Source organism: Lacerta agilis, chromosome 7 (assembly GCF_009819535.1).
Source record: "Lacerta agilis isolate rLacAgi1 chromosome 7, rLacAgi1.pri, whole genome shotgun sequence".
NCBI classification, from domain to species: Eukaryota; Metazoa; Chordata; class Lepidosauria; order Squamata; family Lacertidae; genus Lacerta; species Lacerta agilis.
Window position 1 is genome coordinate 62,754,584 of NC_046318.1, and position 16,742 is coordinate 62,771,325.

A 16,742-nucleotide genomic window follows, 5' to 3' on the forward strand; every position below is an offset into this window, starting at 1 on the left:
CTTCCCCTTTTGTTTTTGTTTTCAAAAAAAGGAAAAAGAAGAAAAAGATTTTCCCCCTTTATTTTTATTTTTTAAACTAATACATATTTTTAATAGATATTCTCCCCACCCCACCCCCCCAATTTATATTTTTCCACCCCACTTTTCCATTCCCCCCTTATTCGTTCTTTATTAGTTCGCTTGCCAACCTATCTTAGAGGGGGAAGCCCTCTCTCCCACCCACCACACCCCCCCAAAACAACTTTGAGCTGAACCCCAAAAAACGGGGGTAGATCACTGCTGAAAGTAGATCACAGTTTCTTGGGAGTTGGCCACCCCTGGTATAAGACATGTAACTAGAATAAAAATTTTAAAAAAACCAAGCAAATAACTGTAATAACTACTGTAATAAAGCACTGCTATAATTATATATAATTTCCCTAAAATTTTGGTTTCATTCGCCTTTCCGTGCTGAAATGTCACAACCTGAACGACCATGGCTTGCCCCCCCCCCCAGTTTTGATCCTGGGTACGCCCCTGAGTCAATGCAAAAAAGTAAGAACTTATTCTTGTTGTTTTTACTAATTATACTTTGCATTGGCTCCTATACGTTATTTATTATTATTGCATTAAGGTAAGAAACAATATATGCAGCGTTATATTTGTTTTAAATGTCGCAATGGTTTTGCGGCTCCCAGTTTTTTTTTCCCCTTTGGAAACGGGTCCAAGTGGCTCTTTGTGTCTTAAAGGTTGCAGACCCCTGGGTTGTGGGTTCAAAGTGGCCTCCTCTGCTCTTTCTCATTCCTGCACGGCAGGTGGTTGGATTAGACTTGGGATCCCTTCCAGCTCTACAATTCTACGATTTTATGATTCTGTGAAATATACTAAGGCAAGCAACAGACCAACTACTTCGCTAGCAGGGAAAATGACATATAGTTGCCCTGTTGACTAAAATTTATATTCCATTTCAGGACTAAAAATATACAACACTAAGAATGACAAATTTATAGAAAGGTGCTCAACTATTGAATAGTAAGGCCACATATTTCTCTCTCACTACACTTTAATTAATTTGTTTATTAAGCTATGATGATGGAGCATATAGTTTATGAGGAACAAATCAGCTCAAACTAGATGTTTGTTACTCTTACCATTTTTCATTATATATATTACATATCTGTCTGTCTGTCTGTCTGTCTGTCTGTCTGTCTGTCTATCTATCTATCCATCCTCTTTGCAAACCAGTGCAGCTTCACATTTTATGCAGGAAGTGTAATTAAGAAACGTGTATTTTCCTCTCTTGAATTTTAGCAGCTTTATAATAACTATTGTTCTTTGGGGCTGCACAGGTACCATGAAATATTCCAAAGGTGTATAGGTATAAAATGCTGTTTGGTGTGCCATGTGTTCAAAGTCCTTGGCATGTGGCCACTATTGTCTCTTTCTGTTCATTCATAAAAGTGACAGAGAGGGAATGCTCTGTTATGTTGTGTTTCATTGGTAACCCAAGGAAACAATCAGAAGAGTCCCTCTGAACTAAGAATCACTGTCTCTTCTAAGCAGAATGACAGAAAACCTATTGCTGGATTTCTCCTGCCAAGATCACTCAACATTCGTCAGACTCCTTTTTTTCTTTTTTCTTTAAAAAGAAAAAGCAAAGCCTGCAGTCCTTAACAGCTACAGGCGAAGCCTTTCAGTTACAAGGTGTTTTATAATCCTCTTGGTACCATAAGTAATGAATTGCAAGCCCTCTTTAGATTCTCTTGTACTTGGAGCTTTTTATATTGTTGTTCCGTTCCCCTTCCTCCACCTCTCAAGGCTCCTATAATATCACTGCCCTATAATGACAGACGTGTTGGGCAGGGCGGTTGTGAGCCCCTCAGTGGCTGATGCTATGGAAGAAACTGAATAGCCCTGATGCCTCTCCAAGTCTTTTTCAAGCACTCCCTTGGTTTAGGTCGTGGTGTCATGTAGGTAAATTGAGTCCAGAAGTTGTGGATCCTCAAGTGGAATTTTTACATCCATCCCTTACAGCTGTGGAGAGTTTAGACTAATCACAATTCTCCCTGGTATACCATCATCTCTGTAATTTGAAAAAGGACCAGGAGGAGCCTGAAGGCTTGGGAGGGGGGAACATCTTAAAGAAACCTTTTGTCTCAAAATACATCATATGTGGAAAGGGAGCACTTGTTCCTTCAGTGCGAGGGGGTTAAGGAATGCACAAGTAAAATATGTTGTTGGCAGCCTTTCAGGTGTCCCTCAGAAATGCAGCGGCACACATTTGCAATACAAAATAGCATCTTCTCCCTTTTGGCTCACTTCCCAACCAGCTTTAGCAAATGCCCATGTACACGTGTACATGGACAGCAATATCTGAACGGATAGGGATAGAGTATGCTCTCAGACTGTTTTAGGGGGAATTCAATCTCATGCTGGCAAATTCAGTTTGCACAACTCAAGCTGATTTGGAGCTCTTGCACAACAAAGCCGTTTCTTCCCCGTAAGATAATACTTTCTGCAGTAAGCCAAGTGATGGGGAAAGTGTGGGGGGGCGGAGGATGAGCCATATTGGTGATGATAATGCCACTCACAGAGTTTTCACCAGTTTTCAGTTGTGAAATATACTCGGAGTCAAGTGTGACTTCATGCTCTTTATTCAGCTCATAGTAGTGAGGAATGCAGTTCCCCCAAAACGTTTGCTTTATATATACTATTTACACAATGGGCCCCACGTGATTGGCTAATTCCGGGATACTCCTGTATGCCAATCGGGTTGTGGATTCACTTCCACCTGGAGCTGGATTGGGTGGCTCCTGTGGACCAATCAGACTGCTGCAATCTCAATCCTATTGTTCTAGGACCAATCAGACTGCTGCATTTTGGATCCTATTCAACTCAGTACATAACAAGTTGCTTGATGTCTGAGCTTCAAAGACAAAGCAGCACCTCCCCATCTTCCCTTCACACTCTTGGAAATAGAAGTGCATATATATTTATTATGCTGTGTCCTTGCTCATTTCACTCACCAGCCCTGCCTACCATCACCTGCTTGCCAAAACCACCTCTCCCCTGGGCAGGGGGCTAAAATATAACTGGGGTATGATCGCACAGCAGTGCTCCAAATCTCTTCATTTGGATCTCACCCCCTCCTCAATTCCTTTGTTTGTTAGGACCAGGGCTGCCCTGGCCATGAGGCAGGCTGAGGCAGTCACCTCAGGCAGCAGAACCCCAAAAGGTGGTGCCCCCACAGGTTCCCTGCTTTCCTTGCAACTTCCATTGCTGGTGGCGAAGTGGTGGCTTTCAGTGAAATCTAATTGGAACCCGCTGCTGCTGCTTCACAGGCACTCAGTGCTTTTTTCTGGGGGGACACATACCCCTAAACATTTTGTCAATCTATCAGGAGAAGAAACTAAAACTTTTAATTTTTTTAGTTTCTTCTTTAGCTCGGTGAATTGTTAGTTCCATTGAATAGTTCGGTGAATCATCAATTATGTTGCTACCCCTCCCCCCCGATGGTGGCCTCATTTCCTGTCACAGTGTTTCCTGAGTCTCAGACGGAAGCATGTTCTTTGTACTTTTGTCCATTTACTGTATTTATTTTCCCCAATTTGAACTATAAAATGCTGATTTTCTTGAGTCAAAATGAAAGTACCTCTAAACATTTTTTTAAAGAAAAAAAAAGCACTGGAGGCACTGCTGCGTTACTCAGGTGGGGATTCAGGCTTTGGTGGTGGGGATTCTACGGCGGGATAGCAGCACCTTCCCATCTTGCCCCAGGTGGTGAAATGGGATGCACCACCCCTGGTTAGAGCCTCACCCCACATCATGAGCCTCCCACACGCTTGGCTGTGACAGAAGAGTGAGTGCAATAAGGTCAGACAGCAGAGAAGTGGAATGGAATGGTGGGCGGAGTTAAAGTTGAATGACAGGTAGAGAGAGTCGGTTGGAAAATGACAGTTGAAAGGAGAGAGATTTGACTGTGAGATTCTGAGGGAAAGGGGGAACGAGATGAGAGGCCTAATTGAAGTATACGTAGCAGAGTTAGGATAGCTGTTCTTAAAGGTAGAATAGGCAGTATCATGTATTTTTAGTCTGGACTTAGAGGAGTAGCTGAAGAACTGACTTTAGTGAGAACTTGCGGACAGGAGCTTGTAGGTTTGCCCAGGAAACGCCACAATTTGGTGGCAGCCTGGTGGGATCCAAAGCTGTGAGATATTGCTATATAGGAGTTAAAACTGTGAGAGTGGGATCAAAATTTAGTAGCAGAGTAGGATCCTAATATATAGGAGCTAAATCTGCGAGAGCAGATTCACAATTTGGCCTCAGCGGTGTGGGATTTGAAGTTATGGGTTATTAATACATAAGTGTTATGTATCTGAGGGGAGAATTTGTAATATTTGAATGTGTGAGATACACATTAGTGGGATTTTTGAAACAGTGGAATAAAACCAGTGAGTCACCTTGAAATGCTTCAAAATTTGATTGCAGAACAAGCGCAACAACTTTGTTTGGGTCTGAGGAGAGAAATTAAAGAATGCTGTGTAACAAAGCACCCAGGTCAAAAGAGTCTTGTAAGGATGCAGCTATGGATCTTGACTCAATAGACTACTGGAGGATAAAGGAGGTGTTGGAGATGACACGTCTGGAAGTGGAACACAAGAAGAAAATGAAAGAGAGTCAGAAAGAATTGGAATTAATGATGGACAATAAAAGAAACCAGAGAGAGATGGAGCACCAGAAACAGATAGAACGGGAGCAGAGGAAGAAGTATGAATTAGCAATGTTTAGAAGGGAAATAAAGGAGAAACAGGTTGCCAGAGAATATGAGGAGGTAGGACCTGTGCAGAGAGTGTCCCAAGCAGGCCTTGCATTGAATGTTCCAAAGGTAGAGCATTTTATCTTGGAGGAACAAAGATTGCCTGAGAGCCAATTTATACCAGAAGTGGCTCAGGTGGGAGATGCCACTAGTAGTCCAAATAGGCCACTTGAGGCCTGCATTTTGCCCACTGGTGGAGGGGATGAGCCTGTCTTCCTGGAATTGGCTGATAAGGCCAAGATGCCCAAAGCCATAGGGGGGAAGCCAGCTCAAGAGTTGGAGCGCATTCAAGAAGATGTAGAACGTCTGAAAGAAGAGCTTACAGTAGCCAATGCTGCAAAGGTAGAGCTACAGTTAAAGCTGGATGATCTACAGAGATCAATAAAGTATTCTGAGCAAAAATGGGAGGATGAAAAAGAATTCTTGCATAATCAGAACATTTGGTTGGCTACAGAACTGAAGGCAAAAACAGATGAACTTCTGGTTCTTGCTTGGGAAAAAAGAAGTGAAATTGTGGGTCTTCAGTTTGACCTGGAGAACAAGAGAGAAGAAGTGTCCTGCATGGAAAAGGAAGTCAGTGAACTAAAAAAATCAAATGAAAATCTACAGAAACAGGTGATAGATCTTTTAGTAGAAGTGAAGGAGGCAAAAGTACAGCAGCAAGCTAGTATGGAAGAGAGATCCCACAATGAACGAAACAGCCATTTTGAGTTGTCTAATTCATACAAGAGTTTTGCTGATGAATGGGAGACAAAATGCAAAGCATTATGTCAAGGTATACAGGAGCTGTGCAAATATCTGAAAGGTGCAAGTGAAGCTAACAAAGAAATACAGGATCATTTGGTTGAGATGCAACAATACATGGGGGGAAATAAAGGAAAAGATTCATGAGCTGGAGGAAGAATGGGACAATGTGAATGATCTTGTTTCAGTCACCAAATGTATAGTGATCCTCTTTCCAGAGGCTGTGTTTGTTCTATCCCTCCAAGAGTCTGCAGGCATTTTTTGAATCAGAGATTATGCTGTGGTGAAGCAGAAAGGGAACTTGCATGTCTGAATAAATGCAAGGCCAGCAAAAGAGACTGTGAAATTATTCTTTATAATTGTGGGAAAGAACTGTGTGTCTATAACTTGACAAGATGCTGGAAACAGATAATCCAGGCAAAGGAAGGTGGATGCAAGCTAGGGTTGTACATAATACCTGGGTATCTAAATGAATATGTAAGTGACATTTCACCAAGGCAAGAGACTGTCAGCCTTGCTGGAATTTTGAACAATGGCTGTGTGAATCCTAGAATCCCCCCCCCCTTTTAATTGCTTCATGTGAATGTGGATTAAATGTGGACCTTGTTCCTGGGCAAGTGATTCCGCCTCCTATCAGTCCTTTTGCTATCAAGGCTCTCTGTGGGGTCCAATAAGCAATTTGATGATGATATTATTCATTTTTGATACAATTGTCTCAAGGTGATGTACAATAAACACAGCAAAAACAGTTTAGAAACAGCACAAAAATAGCATATACATCTAAAAGAAAATCAAAACCCAAACCCTACAAAATACGATATCCATGGCAAAGATCCATTTATCCAGCTGAGGAATTTGTTTCTGGAAAGTGCAGATAGTTGGTGCCTTTTGCATCTTGTCAGCAATGCTATTCCACAGATGTGTCCTGATTTCCTATACCTACACGGCGTAGATAAGAAGCATGCAAATAATTCTTTAATTTTACAGATGGATAGCTGAGGCTGACTGACCCAAAGATACCAAACGAGTTCATAATGGAGCAAACATTGCCCTAGGCATAAATCTAATACATTCTCCAATGGACCAAACTGGCTAAGCACTTTCAAACGTTATTCCTATATACACAACTTGCCTGAGGAAATCTGTACAGTGTATGCTGAATGCACTGTATTTGAACTGACAACACAAAAGGTTAAAAAATATTGCCACCCGTTGCCAGTCTCTTAAGCCATCCAATATGCCTGTATATTAAAAGATCTGGAATATCTCCCCTATGAATTTGTTCGCCTAGGAATAACATATTTTTAAGTGGTTACAGCCACACAGGAAAAATTATTTTTGGATAAGTAGGTCAGCTCTGTAACAGCACAGGTGTTTCTGCATGTACAAGACACAGCAGGAAAATGTTTTTAAATAAATAAATGTTGCAATGCAAATTAAAAAAAAAAAGGGGGGGGGGAGAGAAAACACCCTCTGAACCCCACAGCAACCCCTACTCATGAGCCAGTATCCTTTTTAATGAATCTGGCACAGTTTCAAAATTTCCACTCATAACCATGCCTGTTTGATCTCTATGAGGTATAGCAAACAATTGTAAAAGAGTTTCTGGCAGAAAAAAGCACCATTGGCTTATGCTGGTGTGTATCAAAAAGTTCCCACTTCCAAATCAGCAATAATTAAGTGCACCATCAAAAAATAAAAATAAATATGCCACACCTGCTTTCTCTGGCACGCTGTTTCAGATCCTGTAGGCTCAGCAAGCAGCATTTCATTTCTAAAGAAAGAGAAATGTCAGCACTGTAGATAACCTGAAGAAACACAAGCCTGCCAACCTAGGAGTCCAGAAGGCACAAAAAGGTAAAGGTACCCCTGACTGTTAGGTCCAGTCGCGGATGACTCTGGGGTTGCGCGCTCATCTTGCTCTATAGGCCGAGGGAACCGACGTTTGTCCGCAGACAGTTTTTTAGGGTCATGTGGCCAGCATGATTTAAGCTGGTTCTGGCAAACCAGAAGGCCTGTGAGAGATGACAGAAGTAGCCAGCGAATTGCTCTCTTGCCACTGGTTGTGCTTGGATATTGAGGATCTCACAAGTATGAGGTCTGAAGCTGCTTTTAACCACTCCTGGGAGGGAGGTGAACCTGGCTCCTCCAAACATTTGGGGGTGGTGGAAGAGACTGCAGTTTGCTAGTAGAGCACATACGAATGATTCCAGGGTCAGACCTCGACATCTACAATTAAAGGACCTGGAATCTCCTTCCTTGGAGAGCTTGGATGGCCATCTGTTATGGATGATTTAGTTGAGATCCCTGCATTGCTGGGGGTTGGACTAGATGACCCTCAGGGCCCTATCCAAGTCTGCAATTCTACAATTCTATGAAATGCTTAAGCAACAGAGCTCCAATTTGGGATGTAGTTCATGGCTGGCAAGACAGCATTCCTTCACAGGCACCGTTTTTGTCTTTTTCAAGAAGAGAAATTGTGTGATTTCCCAAAGTGCTGGGATAAGAAAAACTATGAGATTAAGATTGTTGCAAAATATTATGTTTCTTGTGGTGAGAAGAGCTTTGCTAAAAAGCACAAGCAACTCCAATGATTTTGTTCAAACTTTAGGATATCTCTACCAGCAGGTGGCACTGCAGTGTGAGATTTAAGGAGCAAGACACAAGTGGAATGACATTTGAAGCAATCATTTCAGTACAAACAGGTTCAACCTTTAGTAACTGTCACTGGAAAATGCCCAAATTATCACCTGCAAGTTGAAAAGCAAGAGGTACTTTTATTGATATGATTAGTTGGCCAATATAGGTAGAGAATGAAAGGGAGAAAGAATAAAATCCATGTTTTTTGTTTTTTAATCTTGCAGGTGACGCACAACTTCTGATCTCACCCCTTTAGGGTAATTACATAGAACATGAAGGCATAATTTTAAGAGCAAGAAGGGGCTGCAGTAATTAGAAAACATGCAAAGATCGCTAAGTCATTATAGCGTGCAAGGCACTGACAAATTTAGCGGTTAATGGCACACATGCATAAATTATTTTGAATCATTGGTATCCTTTGAGGCTTTGCCCAGGATCTCTTAGGGAGTGTGCTCATAAAGTAGTGTCTACAGCACCCTTCACTATGGGGATACACCAGTGGTGCTAGGTAACAATCTTCCTAACAGTTTTGAAATTGGCCAATTGTTTGTGGAAATAACTTCTATTTCTGGGTGAAACCTCTCAGATTTTGGTGCATTGGCAGGATACTGCCATCCCAACAGAATCTGAGCATTGCCATATTTAATGTGCTTATATATATATATATATATATATATATATATATATATATATATATACAGAATGAACTCAAAGAAGACAGTTCTGAGTGAGGTGGGCAAATAGACTGCCCTGACATAAGGCAGTTTCCTATGGAAAACAGATTTAACACAGAAGGGAGAGTTTAGTAGTTAAAAGTGGCACTTAGCATCGCATGGGATGATGACGGTTTAAAAGTATGACACAATTCATTAAGGACAGTTCTCTTTGTAAACAAAGGATTACAGAGGTTGGATGTCATGGATGCTTTAGCTGAGATTCCTGCACTGCAGGGGGTTGAACTAGATGACCCTTGTGGTCCCTTCCAGCTTTACAATTCTGTGATTCTATGAAAAGAAGCTTCATTCTACTACATGAAACTATTTCTCCGTCTCTAGCCTAGCATTGCCAATCTCACCGGAAGTGGCTCTCCGGGTGCGCAGACAGAGTTCTTTCCCACCACCTTCTGCATGACACCTTTAACAAGAATCGCCTGGGATCAAACATTTACCTGCATGCAAAGCTTGCATGCAGCCGAAGGGACAACTTGCCTGCTCTGCCTGTCGAGAGGTACATGAGTGGCTTCTGCTCTGGGAGCATACATAGATCTTCACATGACTTCCCTCTTGCACGAGAGGAGTTCCCCTTTACTCTAGAAATGTGGCTCAAGGATGGGGAACCTATGGCTCTCCAGGTGCCACCTGACCCTCCCATCAGCTCTAGCCAGGCAAGGATTATGGGAGTTGTAGTCCAGCAGCATCCTGTTGGTTGCGGGTTTTCCACAAGTGGTATAGCTTGTGTGAAACCGTTCATAGTAGACCACATTTTTATTTTTTACAGTTGTACATTTTGCAGTATGAGAGTGAGAGAGGAGAAGAAAGAAGAAGAAGAAGAAATTGTGCAAAACAGGTCTGTAAGTAGGTTAATGAGATGTAGTGGGAAAGCAAAGGGATGTATGCACAGAACTGCCCCCCTCTACTAAAGCGTATGGGAAAACGCTTGTGGGTGGAAGATTTGTATGAGCGATGGAAGTTCTGTGCCTGCAAGGAATTATCGGATTGAGCTGATTGTGTGCACACACACACACATATATATCCCAAACTGATGCAGAATGCCAGTGCAAGCACAGTCATAGGAAAAAAAAGAAAACAGAATGTACGTATGAGGAAATAAATCTTTACTTATGGGTACAGTTTCACAAGCCACACCTGTGTTTGAAGATACATGCAGCTATAATTAATGAATTTACCTCCAAGAGAAATCTGTGAGAGAAGACAGCTGTGAACCTTGCCTTTAAAAATGCAAGAAGAGGCCTGAAGTGATAGAGAGGAAATATTGGGTTTATTTGATTAAGCTCTGAATTTAACTGACATGTGCCACAGTGCAAGATGAAGAAAAAAAAAATCTTCATCTTTTGGTCCCGTCCTCTGGCGTGGTCAGAGCATGGCAGCCAAAACAGGGCATCCGGGATTGGGATCAAAAGCTAGGATGTAATGCTTAAAGTGGGACAGTTGCGTAGTATGCTGGTCCAACATCCTGTTTTCACAGTGACCACTCAGATGCCTGTGGGAAACACTCAACAGGACCTGAGTGCAAGAGCACTCCTCCCTCCTGTGGTCTTCAGAAACTGGCATTCAGAAACATGACTGTCTGTGACAGTGGAAGGAGAGCAAGAGTCAACATGGCTCAGAGTACCATTGAATTTGTCCAATACAGCCGTCAAATTTGCCCACCATCTGAGCGTTTGCATGTTCAGGAAGACACTTGAACATGCCTAGTCTACCAAAGAGCCTTGCATAAATGTGTAATGCACAATGGAACTTAAAAAATGTGTATACCCTTTTTATATTTTAAAAAAACCTATCTGGCCTCCAGAAATCCCTCAGAGATGTGCAGGTCCTGGGCCCCAGATGATAAGCATGGAAAGAACAGAATTCATTGCCAATATCCATTATTAGATGTTACATTTCAAAGGTTCCAGTCTACAGATAGCTCATCTTAGATTAATAATGGATACTCATCTAAATTGTGAGAGGATAACTTTCAGAAACAGCAGAGATACAGAATTACTTTTGTTCTTGCAAGGAACCCCTACTAACACATCAGAAGGCCAGCTGCAAAAAAGGGGCACTTTTAACAGATAACTTAGAGAGGTTAAATCTAAAAAATCCTTCTCAGTTATTTGGGTCTTATCCACACTTACTTTTCACCCCTCTTTTGCCAGGCAGAGGTCTGCACTTTAAAATTCCGTGTCCAAATGGATTTTTTTTTTTAAAAAAATTGTCCTGAGTTTTCCCTGTAAAAATCACTCTTTAAATCTTAATCAGAGCAAACGTCAATTCATATTTTCCACAGAATGACGTTTACTCCAATTGAACTTTAAAGAGTGGGCTTCTGCAAGGAAAGCCCTGGAGGAAAAAAGAAAAAGAAAAAGAAAAGAGTGCTCCAACATGCTGTTTAATAACTCCACTGGAATAAGTTGGAGGAAAGGTAAGTTTGGATAATAAGCCCTTAATCTCTGTTTGCTGAATTTGTTTTGAGACAACAGGGAGCAGTCTCCCCCCCCAGATCTCTATTGCCCATTATGGACAGGTGTTATACCTAAACAATTTTGGTCCTTAGCTTAAAATCTATAAACTATCATCGTTGGCTTTCCATATTGCAGTCTGTACAGTGGTACCTCGGGTTACATACGCTTCAGGTTACATACTCCGCTAACCCAGAAATAACGCTTCAGGTTAAGAACTTTGCTTCAGGATAAGAACAGAAATTGTGCTCTGGCGGTGCAGCAGCAGCGGGAGGCCCCATTAGCTAAACTGGTGCTTCAGATTAAGAACAGTTTCAGGTTAAGAATGGACCTCCAGAACGAATTAAGTACTTAACCCGAGGTACCACTGTATATTTTTTCATGATTGTGTGTGTTTTCTCACCCCCCCCCCCCGTGCATCCACAAGTAGCATCAGGACTAAGTTCACTGTTATGTCTTATGCGTCTTGTTTGCTATTATGTAAATGCGACTTTCATTTACTTGAAAAATCTCAATAAAAAATAAAGAAGTCATCTAAGCCTTTCACCACCACTGCATGTTATGATAGCTAATTCCATTCATTAACGAGTGTGTCCTTTTGGCAGTCCTGAATTGCATGGAAGTGCATTTCTTTGGATGATTCCAAGTTCTAAGATTACAAATCTGATTTTATTTGCAACCATGACTCTATCATACCTTCATCAGCTCTTTGTCTTTAGTCTAAGTATGCTTGCTATGATCCAGTTTCAATATTGAGCATTTTATAAATGTTTTGTTTAAATATACTCAGTGTTTTTTTTCTGCGGGGGCGCAGGGGTATGCATACCCCTAAACATTTTGTGAATATCTAAGTTTGGTCTCATTGAAGGGCAGTATTTCAATATGAGTAGGAAAATGAGAGTCCACCTAAACATTTTTTAAAAGAAAAAAAAAGCACTGAATATACTGCAGGAAAACTAGTGGTTAACAGGGAGCGACAAAGGGTAAAATGAATTTTTTATATCCTACACATTTATAAAAATCATGATGAGCTGTGCTTATTTTCCAGAGAAAGGAGCATAGTTGCACCTGCAGCAGGGCTATGTTTTCTTTATTGCTGTGACAGAAAACATGAATCATGGATTCTTGCAGATTTTTCCTGTGTACATCATGGGCTTCCTCTTATTTATCACAATTCCTATAGGAACTAACCCTGCCTTGAGTAATAAGTATGTTGCCATGCTCTGGGACATGAGTTGAAAAAAGAAGTTATATTATATTATACAAGATGACTCAACCGTGCCTGCAGCCACTGAAAGCAAAAAGGGGGGGAAATGTTGACATCTTGACCTTCGTATTATCAAGCCCAACTCCACTCTCATTTGTTTATATCTCAACTAGATTCACTGAGGTGAGGCCCTGCACAAACCTGCAAACTGTAAGGGAGTGGCAGATGAAGCAACAGAAGGACTTCAGTTCACCTGCACTGTAAAGAAAGCCGACACGAGTCAGGTAATCAGCCTGGAGCAGTGGTGTTTTCAACCAGTGTGCTGTGGCACCCTGGGGTGCCTTGAATGATAACCAGGGTGCCGCGGGCAACACCTCTTTCCTTCCATCCCTCCTCTAATGCCTTCTCATGTCTTTGCTTCCCAAAGGCTTGCACAGCTGCAGCAGTCCTGGCTACAAGCTCCCCAAGCAAATGGTGCCTCTGGGGATGGCCAGTGGGTGCTTCCCAGGCCCCTGTAGGGCAGTGTGAGGAGGCACCTCTCTTTGGGGGCAGGGGGGCCAGCTCAGAGACCAGAGGTGGCAGCTGCGGCTGCCCAGAGGACTCCCAAGGAGAGGGGAGAAGAGAGGAGGCTGAAGGAACACTCCACAAGGGAGGGTTTGGAAAGGGGTGAGGGGCTGCCAGCTCTGCAGGCAAGGGGTGACATAACTGGGCTCCTGAGCCCCAAAGGGGTTCCACAAAAAGGATGTAGTTGGTCAAGGGAGCTGTGCATCCAAAAAGGTTGAAAACCTCTGGTCTAGAGGTTCATCCCTCACAGAGACTCAGGCAAATACTGTTTAGGGGCTCAAGAGCGATGGACATGCTCACACTGCAGTCAGTATGGACACCCAAGAATGACAGAATATGAAGAGGTGTAGAGTTAAGAAAGAACACAAGTGTGAAAGCAGAAGACAACCAGTGGCAGGATAAGTAGAGCAAGGAAGAAGTACATTGAGAAGCATGGAACAAAGGACAATAATGAGTGTGTTAGCTTTATAACAACAACAACAACAACAACAACAACAACAACAACAACAACAACAACAATTTTATTATATATACCCCCTCCCCCCCAAATCTGGCTGGGTTTCCCCAACCACTCTGGGTGGCTTACAGCATATATAAAAACATAATATGGACATCCACTAATGGCAGAAACAAAAGCACCATTCAGGTGAGCTGCAGTTAGGATGGGAGAAATTTGTTTTGGGTTGCATTTACAGGTGAATCTATCTAATCTGCCCTTCCCGAAACGTGAATCAAGACACAGCCATCCCTTGAAATTTGCACTTCCTTAAATTTTGCAATTCAGTTGTCCATTCAACTAATGTGTAGAAAAATGTATATGGTGGAGTAAATTCTGCACATAAATGTGTTTATTCGTGAAAATAACACAAAATGCTAGTGCCTAAAATTTATTTACTTAATAAAATTTGTACACTTGATTGTAGTAAAAACCTCAAAGCAGCTGTAACTGCAGGCTAGCCGCGTGTTACAACTTATGACCCTGTGTCAGGTGTACATTCCAAATTGTACCAAAATACATATTTGGACGATTCAACAAACGTGTGGACGATCATCAAAATGGGGATGGGGAATGTGCTTATAAGCATTGGCATAACTACTGCAGATCTCCAGTGCTGAGTTGTGGGTGAATGATGTAAGGCTTTCTTTTCGTTTTGTTTTTTTTTTTTAAATAGATTTTACAGCGGTTGGAGATCACTCCAAAATACACTACAGGCATTCCCCCACTTACACACAATCAACTCGCACGTGACCACATATACCTGTGTTGGTGGGAAGTAAATAATTCAATTCAAACCCGGAAATGGCAGGAGAGAAGTGGAGAGTCCACGTGGCTTGTGAAGAGACCCAAAGAGAGCCCAAAGAGAATATCAGTGAGAATGAATGAAGTCCTGAAGAGACCAGAGGCACAGTGAGGCTTTGTTTATGCTGCTCAGCCTCCCCATCTAACAGCTGATGTGTGAGGTAGCGTAGCAGCAGCAGCCTCTTTCCCTCACTTCCTCCTGCCGGCCCCAGATCTTCAATTCTAGTTGTGAATATTTTTGGATACAGTGTTTTTGGTATGGATTGAAGAAAGAGCAGCACAGAGGATGTTTAAAGGGTGTTTAGAGGGTGCTCCCCACTTAATAAATTTCACTTTTGCATGCAGGGGACCGGAACATAACCCCTGCGTAAGTTGGGGGTGGTGGTGCCTGTAGATACTTATGAAGAAGGTAGGTATACTGGTTTGGTGTGCAGAGACCTGTTAAAAAGGTGAATTTTGATTTCCTATTAAAAGAATGAAAAATATTTACAGCCACACTGTCCATTTTTCAGCACAGTATGTGTGCATGAGAGAGAGAGAGAGAGAGAGAGAGAGAGAGAGAGAGAGAGAAATTAAAGAGAAATTTAAGGAATAACACCAAAGGCACAGAGCATATGGAAATGTATAAGGAGCATATAACGAAGGAAGAATGTTACTCTTACGAAAGCAGGACATCATCTGATACCACAGAACCACTTCTATCTCTTGCATTCTTTCCATGTTTAGTTTGAAAACGCCTTTCATGGGCTTTCAGTACATTCTTTGATTTTCTGCCAGTGTTTATTTTTTTAAAAATATATATTGAAGAATTACTCTTGGTATTGAGTAACTTGCAGCACAGAGCAATAGAAAAGGCTGGTTTGTGATGTGGAAGCCATGCACTAATCTCCTGTTCCCTGGAATGCCCCACTGTGCTGCTTGGGTGTGCAACTCTCTGCACATGTCCCAAACGCGAAGGGGGGATGCAATAATGCTCTATTAAGCCCTCTAGAGATTGCTCAAAATCTGGATGCTGTCCTTTCAAATGGGGGAAAGATCAGAATTTATGTAGCATTCTTCCCCTGAGTGCTCAAAGTGCTTTGCTTATATCATGTCACTAATCCTTACAAAGCCTTCTAAGGTAGGGTAGTATTATATGTTTTTCTCTCAGTTTCTGTGGATGTGCAGGATGAGATTGGGGCCCCTGGGGGTGAATGAAGTTTTGGGCACATGTTATTTCATTCATCTTCCTTCTACGTTTCTGCAACTTAAGTGCTTATTGGTCTTCAGCTCCAAAAGAAGGCAGACAATCAAGATACCCATGGAATCTGCTTTTAATGGTTCCAAGGCTTTGCCGAATGAGAAGGAATTTGGCTGAAATGAGAAAGAGTGGCTAAATTTCTAGGATCAAGGACCCATAAGCGGGAGAGAAAACTCTAGAAACTCATGTCACTTATGTTTTGTTTATATTCCCCTGGCAGTTTTAATAATGCTGAAGCTTTAGCTTTGCATTCTCAACAACTGAGTGGTATTTCTCTTTGAGTTGCAGAGCAATTAGGACTTTTTACACAGTACATGCAATGTCTTTTTATGGCCTTGGGCAGAAGTTTCTGGCAGTTTTGCTGAAACCTGGGGTCCTAAAGAGAGCTGTCAGGAGCTGAACCTGCAACCTTCTGAATGCTCAACCACTGAGCTAGATGCCTTCCTCCGATCTGCCGTTTCCCATAATCCATGAGTGTGGAGCTACCTTACACGATATTCTTTCTTGATGAGGCTCAAAAGGGGCATTGCAATCTCTGAGATGGGTCAATCCTTTTGCTGGAGTCCTGCTTGCACTGGCTGAAGTGAACAACTTTATTTGAATGTTTGGCTGGTTATATAGCTCGATGCAAATATTTTATGGCTTGGGTAATTTATCAAATTATTTCTCAAGGGGGGTCAAATAATTTTGGGAAGAAAATAAATTTGCAAGTAAGTGGCCAATCTTCCAATTGTGAGAATATTTGCCAGCCCTCAGCTTTGATTTATCATTAATTTTTGCCAAATAATGTGCTAATGGACCAGAATTTGCGTCTCTCATTCCCTAACTTGTATCTAAAATGGCCAATTCAATTTTATTTCGTCATTTTCACTCTCGAGACCAAGATGGCTTGAACTTACATACTTAGATTGGAAATCAATGTACTGTTAAACTGTAACACAGGCTCTGAGTAGTTGCTATTAAACAGAAAAATAAAAAGCATTCAGTTAATGTGTAATTAATAGTTTGGCATTTCCCCTGAGTTCAGCCCGGGACCCTTTCTGTTTCTGTTTTGTATTACTGAACTCC

The 16,742-nt window shown here is 41.8% G+C and overlaps 1 protein-coding gene across 1 annotated transcript; it reads left to right on the forward strand.

Annotated features, from left to right (window-relative positions):
- Positions 1 to 3,872: 3,872 nt before the first annotated feature.
- On the forward strand, positions 3,873 to 5,811 carry LOC117050171 (nucleoprotein TPR-like). The gene is made up of 2 exons (XM_033155613.1): positions 3,873 to 4,041; positions 4,468 to 5,811. The coding sequence occupies exon 2, from the start codon at positions 4,514 to 4,516 to the stop codon at positions 5,684 to 5,686; it is 1,173 nt and encodes a 390-aa protein (XP_033011504.1). The 5' UTR covers positions 3,873 to 4,041; positions 4,468 to 4,513; the 3' UTR covers positions 5,687 to 5,811.
- Positions 5,812 to 16,742: the final 10,931 nt, after the last annotated feature.